Below are 15,045 nucleotides of genomic sequence, written 5' to 3' on the forward strand. Positions count from 1 at the left end.
ACAGATAGCATTTTGTCAATTACTCTTCACTAAAGCTGAAAAAAAAAATAAAAGAAGGAAGGCTGAAATCCATGTACTTTCACCTTTGATACCAATTATCAACCCATAACACCATGCTACCATAACAGGAACAACCTTGGTCCACAGGACTCAAAAACAATGTAAGCTTCCAGGGACTCTACTTTTTTTTTTTTTTTTTTTAACTATTTAACATCTAGCTTGGCACATTGAAAGTATCCATCAGTATTTGGTTTAAGGAGTAGGTGCTATAACACAGAATGAATTTGTCTTGTTGATTCTTCATGACAATCCTAAGATTATTATTATAATTTTCAGATCAGAAACTTGATATTCAGGAAAGGACTGTAATTTATCACAAATTCATACAGCTGGTAACTATGATTGTGCATTATCTCAGTATTTATTCAAATCCTGATGTGCATATAACTTGCCTGGTTATATTTTTGAAACTGTATATTCTAATTCTGTGTGTTGGTGGTAAGGAAGGTGATTCCACAGACTATATTTTGAATAGCAAAACATGAGTCCATAATCATATAATGCCAGAGCTTTAAAGGGAAAACTTAGGTGATCAAGTTAAAAATATGAAGCCCAGATATCACCAAGTTCTCTCTTTTAGGCCACTTTTTAATGCTCTCTTATCACTATTGAGCAAAAATTAGGCCAAAATCCCACTGCTCACTGCTACACACAAGGCACCACAAAGTGACATAGCCAACACGAAATGATGTAGCATAGAATGAAGTGAGACAGAAATGCCCCACAACACTTTCCTGCTGCTCGGTGATTTCCCACAACTTAGCACCATTATCCAAAGCCAACAGGAAAACAGGAGTCAGGGAAGCCCACTGATACAATCCAACCTCAAAGGGCACACAGCAGAGTAGAGAAAGGCAGAGGGTGGTTTTAGGACAAGCTGATACTATCTAGTGCACTTGAATCTGTTGAGACCAGGTGACACTCATTTCCACCTCCTCTTTTATCCACAGTGGAACAAATGTCAATAAAATAAAGAGAGAATGAGAGTAGGGTATTTTTTATTTTCTGCCTGAATATTTAACCTAGAACTAGATCACACTCCTGTCCAGGGAAAAGAAGTGTGTCTTCATTTGTCTTCTTTTGCCTGCGCTCTCAGCATCCATTCAAACAGTTTCACTCCTTTCTTTTAAAAGATAGGTATCCCTTACCAGTCTCATTAGCATATTACTCTTTTATTAGTATAGATGTGGAGAAAAAGCTTAATGATCTAATTGACAAATTCCATAAGAATTTCTTTGGATTCTTAGTTTTTTCTCATTTTTTAAAATTCTTGTTAGCCATTATTAGCCAGCAATTAAGAACATGACTGATTTACTCAGGGTGAAATGGTACTTTTGTTCATAATGTTTTAAACTAACTTTTAAAATAACCAAAAAAAGTTCCCATAATACAAAAAGGCAACAGTTTTTCTCCTGACTGGAAAGTTGAGTGTTTTCATACTAATCCAAAGATCTCTAGTGTCAAAGCTCTTAGTTCTTTACTTGTTTGATATGAGTTTTTAATTCTTTTAAAATTTTGTTTATGTGTTTAATTGTTAGGTCACATGAGTAGTATGGAGAGTAGGAGTAAATAATAAATCTGAGCTACATAGCCATGGTTTTTATTTTAATACTCTTTTATAACAGTATATATGTATTGTGTTAAGTTTCTCATTAATCTTTCCTTAATAGTTCAAAGTCATTACTTTTTGTGTAACTGTTTTCCCAAGATATACAACTTAATGACTTCATATACAGACACGTTGTGAAATGATCACATAATCTAGCTGAATAACATATCCATCATCTCATGCAGTTACAATCATTTTAGTGTGTGGTGAGAATGCTTAAGTTCTACTGAATCATCAAATTTCACATGTATTATACCGTATTGTTAACAAGTTTTGGCACTGTACTTCAGATCTCCAGAACTTTTCATTGGGCATAAATGAAACTTTATACAACTTGACCACTATCTCCCCATTTCCTTTACCTCCAGGCCCTGGCATCCACCACGATACTCCCTGCTATGTTCACCAGGGATATTAGCCTTCAGTTTTCTTTCTACCTTCCTTTGCTTACTTTGTCATTTTCATGTGGAGTACTTTATTGTCTCTTCTGATGTCGTTGAAACATAGCTATCCTTATAAGTCAAGTTTAAATATCTCCTGTTCTATGAAGATTTTTATCACACTACATGTTATAAACTTCTCCAATGCTTTCTTTGCTTCTATTTTCTTATTCCTGACATTTTAAAATAATGTTTTGTAAAACTAAATAATATTAGTAAGTATCTGTTTTTAAAAAATGGACAAGTGTGTCCATACTTGATACTGAAAGAATCAGAGAAAGTTATAATGCTCCTAAGAATTGCTTACATAGACCTTACATGTATCTCTTCCTGGTCATGCCATTGTTAGTATTGGTTCTCATTTCACACACAGGGTCATTGCCTTTTTTCTTTCTCTTTTTTCCCTTATGTCAACCATATATACCACTTCCAGAATAATGTTCCAAATGACTATTTGATTGTGGCTCGCACTCAGTCCAAAAACACCAAGGAATCACTGTTTTCAATTGAATAGAATTCATTCCTTAAAAAGGCACTCAAGCCTGTCCTTGATCTCACCTAACCTATATTCTCAAGCCTAATTTCAAACACTTCCTATCTCATAGCCTCAGAGCAGCTTAACCCTTCACTATCTCTGGACATATCCCATAAGGTTCCACTTCAGATCTTTGCTTGGTGCTCCCTCAAATTCAAAATAAAGCAACAATGAAGAAAAGGGGCTTTCAACACATGTGAGGCAAGTTTAAAGAAATTGAGATGTTTAATATGGAGGAGATAAAATTTAATGATAGAAGAGCTGTTAGGGAAAAGGGGACTCAACTTGCTGCTCATGTCCAAGGGCCAATATATGGGAATTACAGGAAAACATTTTAGACTAAAACAAGTAAGAACTATTCCATTAGTCAAAGCTGTGAAAAAGAAAACAATGTGTTTTCTTAACAATCACTCAGTTTTTAAACATATTATCTGTGCCAGAGGCTATGCTAAGTATTATAATCTTTACTTTATAGATAAGAAAACTGAGATTTAGAGAGATTAAATACCTTGACCAAGCTATCAATGGAAGAGAAGAATCTAAGCCTAGTCCTGTCTGACTTTAGAGCCTATGCCATGCAGCACCCACTGAATTGTTGTGAGAACTGCCCATCCTTAGTATAAAAGCAACATGTGCATGCACACTTGGCAGGATGATAGAATGAGGCTCTAAGCGGATGATGAGGAGTTGAATAAAATCTTTAAACAATTACAAGCCTTCTTTTAGCCTTTCCAATCACATGAGACTTTATATTTTAAAATACTTTATTACATGCAATGATGGGTTAACCGGGACATTTATGATGGGAGAAACAGAATTGGCAAGAGCAGAATATGCTTTTTTCTCTGTAAGTTAAGATCATAACTCTATCACCTTCAGCCTTACATTAGAATCTTTTACATTTCCTATATATCTGAAGTAGAAAGGGGCTGTCAACACCTGTGTTTCACAGTTAAGGCAATCAGCCCCAAGAGATGCTCGTCCCCATGGAATCTCCTGTGTTGACTCACATCATCTAATGAGGCCTGTCACCACCACACCATGGCACAACATGACACTAACACGCTTGCGAGTGACTAAACACCTCTTCGTTGCTAGATTAATAACATCACAATCCTGACCTTCCTTGGTGTCTGAGCAGCATCTGACATAGCAGATCAGATCCCCTCCATAAAGCTTCTCTTCCCTTGATTTCCATAGTATCCTCTTTTTTTCTTCCATCTTTCCAATAGCTTTTTCTAAACTTCTACAGTGCTTCTCTTGCTTTACATCATCCTTAAATGCTGGAGTTTCTCAAACTCCTGCTTAATTCTTCTAATTCTACCCACTATCCTTGACTAGTCTCATCTACTTTGATGGCTTTATTTCTCTTTGATGACTCCTAATTCTATAGCTTATGTGAAGTCCTCTCTTTGAATGTAAGTCACAAACTACATTTTGACAAATGAGTAAATGCAGGAATGAATAAATAAGTATATGAGGAGTAACCAGGTTCCCATGTTTCAGATTAGAACCTTGTTAAGTACATTCTTATCACTGGTTTTAGCATCAGATAGAATTGAGTTCAAGTCTAAGCTCTGCCCCCTAATAAGTGGAGTGACATTATATTAGGGAATTAAAATGTCCACATCAGTTTTTGCCATTGTTGCTGTTAGATTGCTTTTGTTTTTTCTTTGTAATAATTTATAAAATAAGGATAATTAAACCCATTCTGACTTATATTTTAGGTAGGTAATTGTGGGAAATGTATGAGTTCTCACATGGGAGAGGTTCCAAAAGTGAGAATTATTCCTTCTAAACTGAATTGAGCTATTTAATCAAGAGAGACAGAAAGCAGGATGCCTAATAGCATGCAAGATAATTGCTTTATTTTGTTTTGATTACCCCCTGGCTCAGGTAGATCTCTTCATTATCTCTTCCTAGCACATTCATTAATTAAAACAACTTGCAAGATTCAGTTAGCGCGCCACAATTTTTACTTCTAATATCAATACCCGAGAATGTGAGGGTTCATTCCTAGAAATATGCTGTGATCTTCCAAACCTGTGCCCTGCAGATGTCATTCCTCCTACCTCAAGTGTGTTCTCCACACCTTGCTCACATGGGGAACACCTGCTAACCCAATTTTCAATGTTCCAAACAAATGATATGTCTATGATTTCCCCCCACCCCGCCCCCTGCAATGTGAACCATTCCCTAATAGCCTCCCAAAGGAATCTGTTCAGTAACTCCACCATCAGTTCTCATATTTAATTGAAATTACTTGGTTACATGTTTGCATCCGCAATAGAGGTAAGGTCAGGAACTGCTATTTTGTATTTAATTTAATTTATTATTATTTTACTTCACTTTATTGGGGTGACATCCTCTATAATAAAAGGCTAATATGCAAATAGACCAAAATGAGAAACAACCTGTTCTATGACACACACTGACCACCAGGGGACAGGTGTTCTATGCAGGCTCACAACTGGTGAGAGCCTCTCTGGCCTCTGCAGCTATGCTAAGGATGTCAGCCTGCCGGCTTAGGCCCGCTCCCAGCAGACCTAAGTTGTCAGTTGGACATCCTCCAAGGATTCCTGGACTGTAAGAGGGTGCAGGGCAGGCTGAGGGGATCCCCCCCTCTCCCTCAGTGCATGAATTTTGTGTACCAGGCTTCTAGTTGGTTAATACAATTATATAGGCTTCAGGTATATAATTCTATAACACATCATTTGTATATTGCCCCCAGTGCCTCACAGAGCACCTGACAAATAGTACAAACTCAGTAAATGTCCACTGAATAAGAAATTAATAAATTGTTTAGTGACATGAGGATTGGTTAAGTTATTAGCTATATGTAGAAAGGTGATCAGGGTGACAAAGACTGTGGCCACTCCTTAAGCACATGGCACCATGGAAAGGGGGCCTTCTTGAAGCCACATGCACCACTTCCAAGGCTGGCATGAAACTTGAGCTAGAGTAAACAAAGATCAAGAGAGGAGCTAATGATTTTCTCATGAGAAATACAGGGGGGAGAACATGCCCCAGATGTAGTATCACAGATAAGCTTGGGCCCTTCAATAACTTCCACATTCCATATATAATTTCAACTTTTCACACACTGTCTTCCAATCATTCACTTGACCTCCCTGTTCTTCACTCCTTATCTGAGGTCTAATGCAAGAAAACACTCCAGAGGGCCTCTCTAGGTGGAGTTGCTCAATTCAGCAAATAAAGAGAAATATTTGGGTAATAGTGAAAAATTACTCTTTATCTGAAATTCAAATTTAATTGGGCATTTTGTATTTTATTCTGCAGCCCTATCTCCAACTCTCTTTTTACCAAGAATTACATGAAGGCATGTATTTTCAAAACTAATCCTCATAACTCTGAGAGATGCCCTTATTCCTGTTTTGTGAACATTAGACTCAATGCATAAGGAAATTAGAAAAATATTTCACAGGGTCACACAATTTGAAAGTGGCAAATCTGAAATACAAACCCAGTTGTTTTTTTCTAGTTGAATTTACTGGGTGACGCTGATTAACAAAAATATACAAGTTTCAGGTACACAATTCTATAACACATTCTTTTAAAAAATATATATTTTATTGATTTTTTACAGAGAGGAAGGGAGAGAGATAGAGAGCCAGAAACGTCGATGAGAGAGAAACACCAACCAGCCGCCTTCTGCACACCCCCTACTGGGGATGTGCCTGCAACCAATGCACATGCCCTTGACCGGAATAGAACCTGGGACCCTTTAGTCTGCGGACAGACGCTCTACCACTGAGCCAAACCGGTTTCAGCTATAACACACATTCTATATATTGTGTGTTCACTACACAAAGTCAAATCTCCACCCATCACCATTTACTCCCCATATACCTCCACCCCCACCCCTTACCTCCCCTAACACCGACAATCACGACAATGTTTTCCATATCCACGAGTTTTTTTCTATATTTTTTCTTTTTTACTCAACCCCTCACCCCTCCATCCAGTCCCCCATCTGATCTCTATCTACGAGTTTGTCACAGTTCTGTCTGATCTCAACACCCATGCTTTTAACCATAACTCACACTTCAAAATATCTCTATGCAATTTCCAACACAGACTGTAATCCTTTACTAACCTAAGAAAGAACTCTGGTGATTTTCAATTACACATGGAAATTTCCATGGGAATTAAAGCATTCCATATTCATTTCATTCTCATATCTTCTTACCAAACTAGAATGGCATTCAGGAAGAAGGTCATCACTACTTCTTCCTAGCTTGGGTAAAACATCTTTCTTAATCTAGTTTCTCTACTTTAAATCAAATTCATTTGCTTGTGCTAATGGAGGATAAGCCACAGCTTCTTACCTTCTATTAATGTGGCACACATTAAAGGTTCTTTAAAATGTATCTGTTATGTCATATGTTCCTAAAATAGTGCAGATACGTAGGCAGGAAATAATAATATGCCCCAACTTTACAGATGAGGAAACCAAGACTTAGAGTGGTATCAGTCATTTAATAACTAATAAAACTGATAATAATTCTTCTATTCAGTAGTATTTGTTGGGTATTTTGTGTGTGTGAGGTACTATCCTAGAAACAAGAGCTGTCTTCATGAACAACATGGAGTTCTTCCACCCTGGATTTTGACATCTCTTGGGAAGGGAGACATTGAAGTGTCAAATAAGGAAGAATACAAAGTGTATAAAAGATTATAATAGAGGGATCTTAATGAGTCACAAAATTTTCACCAAAAAAGAGACATTTTAGCTGAAATTTAAAGCTAAAAATAATAAATGGAGGGACGAGAGGAGAATACCACAGTGAAAAATGAGTGTCAGGCCTGCAGGTATTTGGTCAGGGCACCAGTGAATCATGGTATTGACAGGACACCCTTGCCCTCAGAATTGGTGCTATTTTCTTGACATCAGACCACCTAGAGCACCTGATTCAGGACTCTGCATGCCCCTTGTAGCTGATATCTGTGAGAAGCAGCCCTCTCTCCTAAGTTGCAACAGCCAGAGCTTTTGCTTGCAGGTACAGTGTTCTTACAGTGAATTTAAAAAACTATGCCCCACATGATGGGTTAAACCCTGAGGGCTCAAAGCTGGTGCAAAGTAAGAGGTATTGCTACCCTTTCCCAGGTAAGCAAAGCCATAAGCCAGGGGACACTTGAATATTATTTCTGCACTAGCTACTTGGACATGCGCAGTGCTCAATTCTAAGCTACTCTGCTGGCATCCCTCTAACTTGCTGAATACTTCCTATCATGGATCACTATCTCCAGATCACAACTCTGTAGGAGTGACCGGATCAGAGTCTTCTTGAGATAAAATGGAGAGACTGGAAGGATCCAAGCATAGCTTTCAAGTGCAGCTTGGTGCCTTGAAAAGAGTCCGGAACTGGGAGTAAGAGGGCCATGTCCTCACCTTGGCTCTGTGACACCAGACAAGCCTCCTTTTCCCAGACCTCAGGTAACTTCAGCATTTATTAAAGGGGCCCTCTCACAGTCACAAAAGTTTTGGTCAAGCTACAAGTTTAGGAATCCCCAAGTCCTCATCTTAATTAACTGAACTTACAACATCCCTCAGGATAACCAGCATCTAGACCTGAACCAATTGTATCCCCTTGAGTGTTTATATCCAGAAGGAAGGATTTTTATATCTGAAATACACATAAGCGCCTCAAACACAATATTTCTTTTTGTTGTGTGAAGTAATTTTATTATTATTATTTGTTTGTTATATGCCAAGAGTAATGTGCATTCAACTCTGAAAAAGACAATCTAGCCCTCGAGGAGCCTACAGCCTACTGGTGGAGACATATAATCTGTATATTAGGCACAGGAGAGGGACACCTAGTTGTTGTTTGTTTGTTTGTTTTAAATATATTTTATTGATTTTTTACAGAGAGGAAAGGAGAAGGATAGAGAGTTAGAAAAATCGATGAGAGAGAAACATCGATCAGCTGCATCTTGCACACCTCCCACTGGGGATGTGCCCGCAACCCAGGTGCATGCTCTTGATCGGAATCGAACCTGGGACCTTTCAGTCTGCAGGCTGACACTCTATCCACTGAGCCAAACCAGTTTCAGGGAGACACCTAGTTCTTTTTGGAAAAACTATGCAAGTTTCCCAAGGAATTCAAAGCTAAGGCCAATGCCAAACATAATAATAGGTTCCTTCAGGATTCAGAACTGAATAAAACATTCTGTTCCTTAAGAGATCCATAGGCTGAAAGAGAAGAGAGCTATTAAAGTACTTAGTTTTCCAAAAGTAGTCCAAGCGAGTGTTTTATATGACAGATGATAGAGCAACTAACTCTCTGGGGTATGGTGGAAGGGTCATCATAAAGGTTCATAGAGAAGTGTGGCATTTGAACTGGAGTCTGATGAATAGCAGGAATATTCCAAGGCAGGGTGGGGGGGATCAATGATGGGGAAAAAATAAAAAGCATGAACAGAGGCACTGGGGTATGAATGGGCATGCCCATGTGGGAACAAGTAATTAGCTCAGAGCATGGGGAAGAAAGTAGAGTGTGCAGGGATGAAAGTAGAACACCTCACCAATCTGATTGAATACTTACTTCTTGGCACTGAATAATAATAATTCTGCCTGATACCCATCTAATTGTTAATGCTGGCATAGGAACTACCTCTGAAAGAGTTACTACAATGCCATTGATAAATGCACACTAGGAAAACCAAAAAGGGCTTTTCTTCGACCATGAGAAAAACTTTAGGTTTGAAAGGTTGGGCAGGGCTCATTAGATCCCGGAGCATGCTGTGGAGACATTTTGTGCAATAGCCTAAATTCCACAGCAGGTGATGTCACCTGCAAGTGACTTATAAGTGGAGCAAGGCTACAGGTGCCCTGGAACGCTTTATCTGCACCAATACCCAGAGCTGCAACCATGGCCATCTCTGTGCTCCGGATGACAGTTTTCCTGGGACTGCTTGCCTTGATCCTGACTTGCCATGCTGGTAAGTGCTTCCAGTGACAGCTCGTGCAGTGGTTAGCCATGGTTGGAGGAAGTTGGTGGCACTGTTCCAGAACATAAAGGGCAGGGAGGGGGAGGGACTTTTGAGCACTGGACTAGGAGACCAGAGACAGATCTTCTAGCAAAAAGCAAGTAGAATCTTCTAGCAAAAAGTCTCTGTCCTCAGTGAATGTAGAAAGTGTGGAATGATTGCTTTTTTACATATACTTATGTGATATAGCAACACTATTATGTTATAAATTTAGAAAAAAATTTATCGATTTCAGAGAGGAAAAGAGAGGGAGAGAGGTAGAAACATCAATGATGAGAGAGAATCACCATTTATCTGCCTCCTGCACGCCCCCTCCTGGGGATAGGGCCTGCAACCCAGTCATGTCTCCCTAGCCAGAATCGAACCTGGGACCCTGCAGTCCTCAGGCTGAAGCTCCATCCACTGAGCCAAACCAGGTAGGGCTATTGTTATAAATTTTGATGAATATAACTAATAATGCTCAAAGGTGAGGCATATCAACTCTGAAATAAGACTCCTAGGTCTGACTTCACAACTAATCAGAAATGTGACTTCAGGTATTTTATTTAACTTCTCTGGGCCTCACATGTAAAATAAAATGTCAATAGTTAACTTTCTCATACATTTATCATGAAAATTAAATGAGAGACAAACATTTAAGAAGTATGAGTCCATAATAAGCACCAGTAAATATTAGCTGTTATTGTTATCATGTATTATTTCATTTAATTATCATAATAATCTTTTTATGTAAACATGCACAGTTTTACCACTGCTCTTTTTGCAGGTTAATAACTATTTGCAAAAAAAAAAAAAAAAGTTACTTGATCATAGACACTGGTAGTAGTGGCACACTTGGCACTAACACCTAAAGCCCTCAGTTCTTCCCGTTATAACTAAGCATCTATTTCTTCCATGTTTGTTTCAAGCATATAGAAAACCACACAGCAGCATGTAGAATACTTATGAATTAATTTCTTTTTCTGTCTGTAGAAGACAGTGAACTTGTGACTCCTCTCTATTCAAAATGGTCAGAAAACACTGAGAGAGAGCAATATTGCCATTGAAACTCTTCTAAATGTAACTCAACAGAACACACTCCTTCAGCCACCCATTGTCCACTGGCACAACACACAGGCAGACACTCGGACAGAATTACTATAGAGACAGTCTCAGAGACTACTGTGTCCATCCCCTCCTAAAGTAATCCCACCCCCCCTAGTAAAGGAAAAGGTGAGATTGATGTCCTAAAAGCCAGTCCCATCTCTCTCTCTTATGAACTCTGAAATTGGTTAAATCAGTTCACTGCTTTGAACTTCCGTTTCTTCATTTGTAAAATGGGATAACCATAAACTTCACCAGATCAAATGAGCAAGCTTTTATAATCACTTGTAAATTATAAAAACTGGACATATATCAATATTACAGTATTTTTTCAGAACTTTTGTATTTCATTGACTAAGAAACTCAACAAGGAGTTAATGTAAATAAGAGCTATCATATATTTCAAAAGAGAAAATATTCAACTATTGGCTTTGATAATTTGTTTCTAGTATATCACATTTCTTAATTTTATTATTGGTATGTATTTTTCTTTTGTTTTCCAACATTTTCAAATTTCTTAATATTTTAACAACATTTTCTATTTTGCATTATCTCCAAAAGCACTAGAGGAGAAAGCTACTATGAATCACTTTGTTGTTAATAATAATAATAATAATAATAATATAACAATAACTTACTGTGAGCTTACCTTAGGCCTGGTACTGTAAGTGGTATACATAGATCATAATATATGTACATACATACACACATACATATACATATATATGATATATATGAAAGGCATATGCATTATCTTTTAATCTTTATAACAACGCAATGAAGAAACTGAGAGTATGGTTAAATTTTGTGTGTAAGGTTACATGGCTAATTTTTTAACACATGAATTAAACTTGGGTATGTAGGATTCTAAAACATATGATCCACTGGTCCCTAATACCACTCAGTATGTACGTGGTTCAAGGACTGGAGCCAAGGATCTACTCTTCACACACTCCAACCCAGAGCTCCTTGCATATTGAAAAGCTACCACTTGGTGTCACATTAAAAAAAAATCTGGTTATGCCAGTAGGCAGGTAGGAACACAGAAAAATAAAGAATTCAATTTTCATGCAAGGAACCTCTATTTTGCACCTGGTAAATGTCTTTAGGGAATAATTGCTTGAAGGCTCATTATATCATATAAGTAACAAGGTTTGTGGAGTTAAACATAAATTAGGTCAAAACCTGATCAGCCACTTTCAAGATGTGTGATTTTAGGTGAGTCATCTAATTTCTCTGAGCATCTTGTTTTCTCTCTTGTAAGACTATATTATAATCATTGCCCTGAATAAGGATTAAGGCATGCTATGAAAATACTATCCCTGCCCCTGCACAACAGGCACAGCATAACAAATATATAGCCTCTTTCCTTCCCTTCCCATGATAAAAACAAAGCTTTTCTGGTCAATGTGGTTGCCTTGCACCTTATGTGAGAATGCTGCCCATAAATGTCCACTTTTACCTTAACTCTTAGCCTATGCTATGCATATAACAGTAGACTCAAATATCCTTGTTGAACAACAACAGAAAAACACCCCAACAATTGAATGAATGAATGAATGAATGAATGAATGAAAGAAAGAATGAATACTTGGTGATTAGGATACTGATTTTGGTTATATGTCCCAGATTTGTGCTCCTCTCCAATCTTTTGTTATGGCATGGTAAGCAACAAATGTTTGTAGAACTGAAAGCCACATCTTTTAATTAGAGCTTCTACTATATTTTAGGATACAATATAGATGCAAGGCTCCTAACATAATCTGACAACCTCCACACAAAAAGCTAGTTACAACTCCTTCATTCAGAGTCCCCAGGTTTGATACTTCTCAAGTCAAAACTTGTGGCGGGGTTGCAGATAAAATACAGGACACCCAGTTAAGTTTGAATATTGGATGAACAATGAACAATTGTTTTGTTGAAGTATGTCCTAAATATTTCCTGGGTCATTCTTATGCTGAAAACTATTGTTTATCTGAAATTCAACTTTAACTGTATATCCTGTGTTTTGATTTATCAGATCTACCAGCAATACTCCTGAGGCTATAATAAAACAAAAAGATAAAGATCCTACTCCATTCTGTCACCAGGGTTCAGGGAGGAGGCCATATATGCTGCTAAGTGCCCCTCTTTCATTCCATCAAATCTCCTGGTCAGTTAGACCACTAAATAGAGCCAATCCCCTGACCCCAAGGGAACTTGCACGTCACCAACCTCCAATCTCACTCTCTAGATCAGTGGTTCTCAACCTTACTAATGCCGCCACCCTTTAATACAGCTCTTCATGTTGTGGTGACCCCCCCAACCATAAAATTATTTTTGTTGCTACTTCATAACTGTAATTTGGTACTGTTATGAATCGTAATGTAAATTTCTGTGTTTTCCGATGAATCTTAATGTAAATATCTGCGACCCTGCTAGCTGTTCTCAACCTGTGGGTTGCGACAAGCACTGAGAGAAATGTGTAAGCGCTGTAGAGCTTAAGACCATGGAAAAACACCGATATTTACATTATGATTCATTATCAGTAGCAAAATTACAGTTATGAAGTACCACAAAAATAATTTTATGGTTGGGGATCACCACAACACGAGGAGCTGTATTAAAGGGTCGCAGCATTAGGAAGGTTGAGAACCACTGCTCTAGATCCTTGGCCTCACTCTAAAGGACATTCGTTTCATCTTCTCTTGCTATTTGTGAGTCTTCTGTAAGTCATCCAATCTTTTCAGTTTCTTGGTCTAAAGAGCAAAAATGTACATACCCCATAAGATTGATCAAGGGTAAATTTACACAGCTTTTGTAAAACCATTATTTGTAGAACTATCGGACAGATAAGGTACAAGAGATAGAATTTCTCCTTGTCATCATTATTATACTACCTTCAATCTTATCTTGAGGTTAGATCACAACTTTTCTGTCAAAGACCATGCAGCTCATCACTGAGTGATTAAGGATCCAGATGTGAATACCAGACAGACATGAGACCGCATTCTGACTCTGCCACTTTCTAACACTGTGGCTGTGAACCAGCTTCTAAACCTGCCTCTCATTCCATTTCTTTACCTTTAATCGGCATAATGATTTTGCCTGCCTCATAGGTTTGCCGTGAGAATAAAATGAGACAATGGATGTGGATTTCCTATCATAGGTATATGGTCAACAAATGCTACTCATTAGTATTTCATCTTCATTATTATCATTACCATGGGCCCAGGGATTACATGGAGAGAGACCATGCAATTGAAGTGAAACCAGGCATTTTGTATTTCAATCATATACCCATGTTTCCCCGAAAATAAGACATCCTCCGAAAATAAGACCTAGCTCATGGAAAAATAAGACATCTCCTGAAAATAAGACCTAGCGCAACTTTGGGAGAAAAAAATAATATAAGACACTGTCTTATTTTTGGGGAAACGGGGTAGTAGCTTCACTTGGACCAAGTTACTTAACCTCCATGAACTTCAGTCTTCTCTTCCAAGAAGGGAACCAAAGGATCAATTGGTCTGCTTGATTGTTTTTAGGAATAAGTGATATAAAGCATGTATTTCACTGGGCAAAATGTGTTGAGTAAATTCAACTATAAGATACTCTTAAGTCATTTAGTGGGGGTACGATGGGCGCTAAATGCTTTCTACAAAGAAGAGAGACATTCTGTTCTTATTGCTGACAATCACCTCTGAGATTCTGTTGTCTTTTTCAGATGACAAACGAGATGACAAGTCAGATGACAAGTCAGATGACAAGCCAGATGACAAGCCAGATGCCTCAGGCAAAAAACCAGAGGACATGCCAACATTCCTACACCTCTTGGGCAGAGAAATCATTGAGAATGCAGTGTCATTCATCCTCCGCTCCATAGAAAGGAAAGACTGAGACAAATCTTACTTTTGTCCAGTTCGCTGTTGGCAAATGACCACATTGCATTAAAATGAATGGGAATCAAAATTTTTGTGCATGCCAATGTATGAATTTAATTGAAAAGTGTTGCCCCGCCTTAAGTCCCATTTGCACCTGAATGAAATTTTCCTAAGCACTTTTGGGTGAGCACATTCCTATCAACTGATTCCATAAATATATATATATTTAAATCTCAGGACCAAGTAAGGAAGTCAGGTTCTGGTCTTGAACAAGTGGTTTTTTCATTGGGTGATTTATGTGTTTCAGTTTGCTTATCTATTAAGTTAAGGGAATACAGGACCAGCCCAGCACAGACACTAATTCTTTGGTAAAGGTAATGGGTAATGGTGTACTCAGCAGTTACAGTAATGATGATTCCTGCCTTTATTTTCTCATTGGAGTAA

General features: G+C 38.0%; 1 protein-coding gene across 2 annotated transcripts; it reads left to right on the forward strand.

The window, feature by feature from the left end:
- The first annotated feature begins 9,453 nt into the window (after nt 1-9,453).
- Nucleotides 9,454-14,742, forward strand: CUNH5orf46 (chromosome unknown C5orf46 homolog). 2 transcript variants are annotated; one of them, XM_036423994.2, is made up of 2 exons: nt 9,454-9,610; nt 14,445-14,742. In XM_036423994.2, exons 1-2 carry the CDS (start codon nt 9,541-9,543, stop codon nt 14,615-14,617), a joined length of 243 nt encoding a protein of 80 aa, XP_036279887.1. In that variant the 5' UTR covers nt 9,454-9,540; the 3' UTR covers nt 14,618-14,742. The 2 variants fall into 2 exon arrangements, with proteins under 2 accessions (XP_036279887.1, XP_036279888.1); XM_036423995.2 differs by having other exon boundaries at nt 9,466-9,610; nt 14,457-14,689.
- The last annotated feature ends 303 nt before the right edge of the window (nt 14,743-15,045 follow it).

This window comes from Pipistrellus kuhlii, unplaced genomic scaffold (genome assembly GCF_014108245.1).
Source record: "Pipistrellus kuhlii isolate mPipKuh1 unplaced genomic scaffold, mPipKuh1.p scaffold_m20_p_8, whole genome shotgun sequence".
In the NCBI taxonomy this organism is placed as follows: domain Eukaryota; kingdom Metazoa; phylum Chordata; class Mammalia; order Chiroptera; family Vespertilionidae; genus Pipistrellus; species Pipistrellus kuhlii.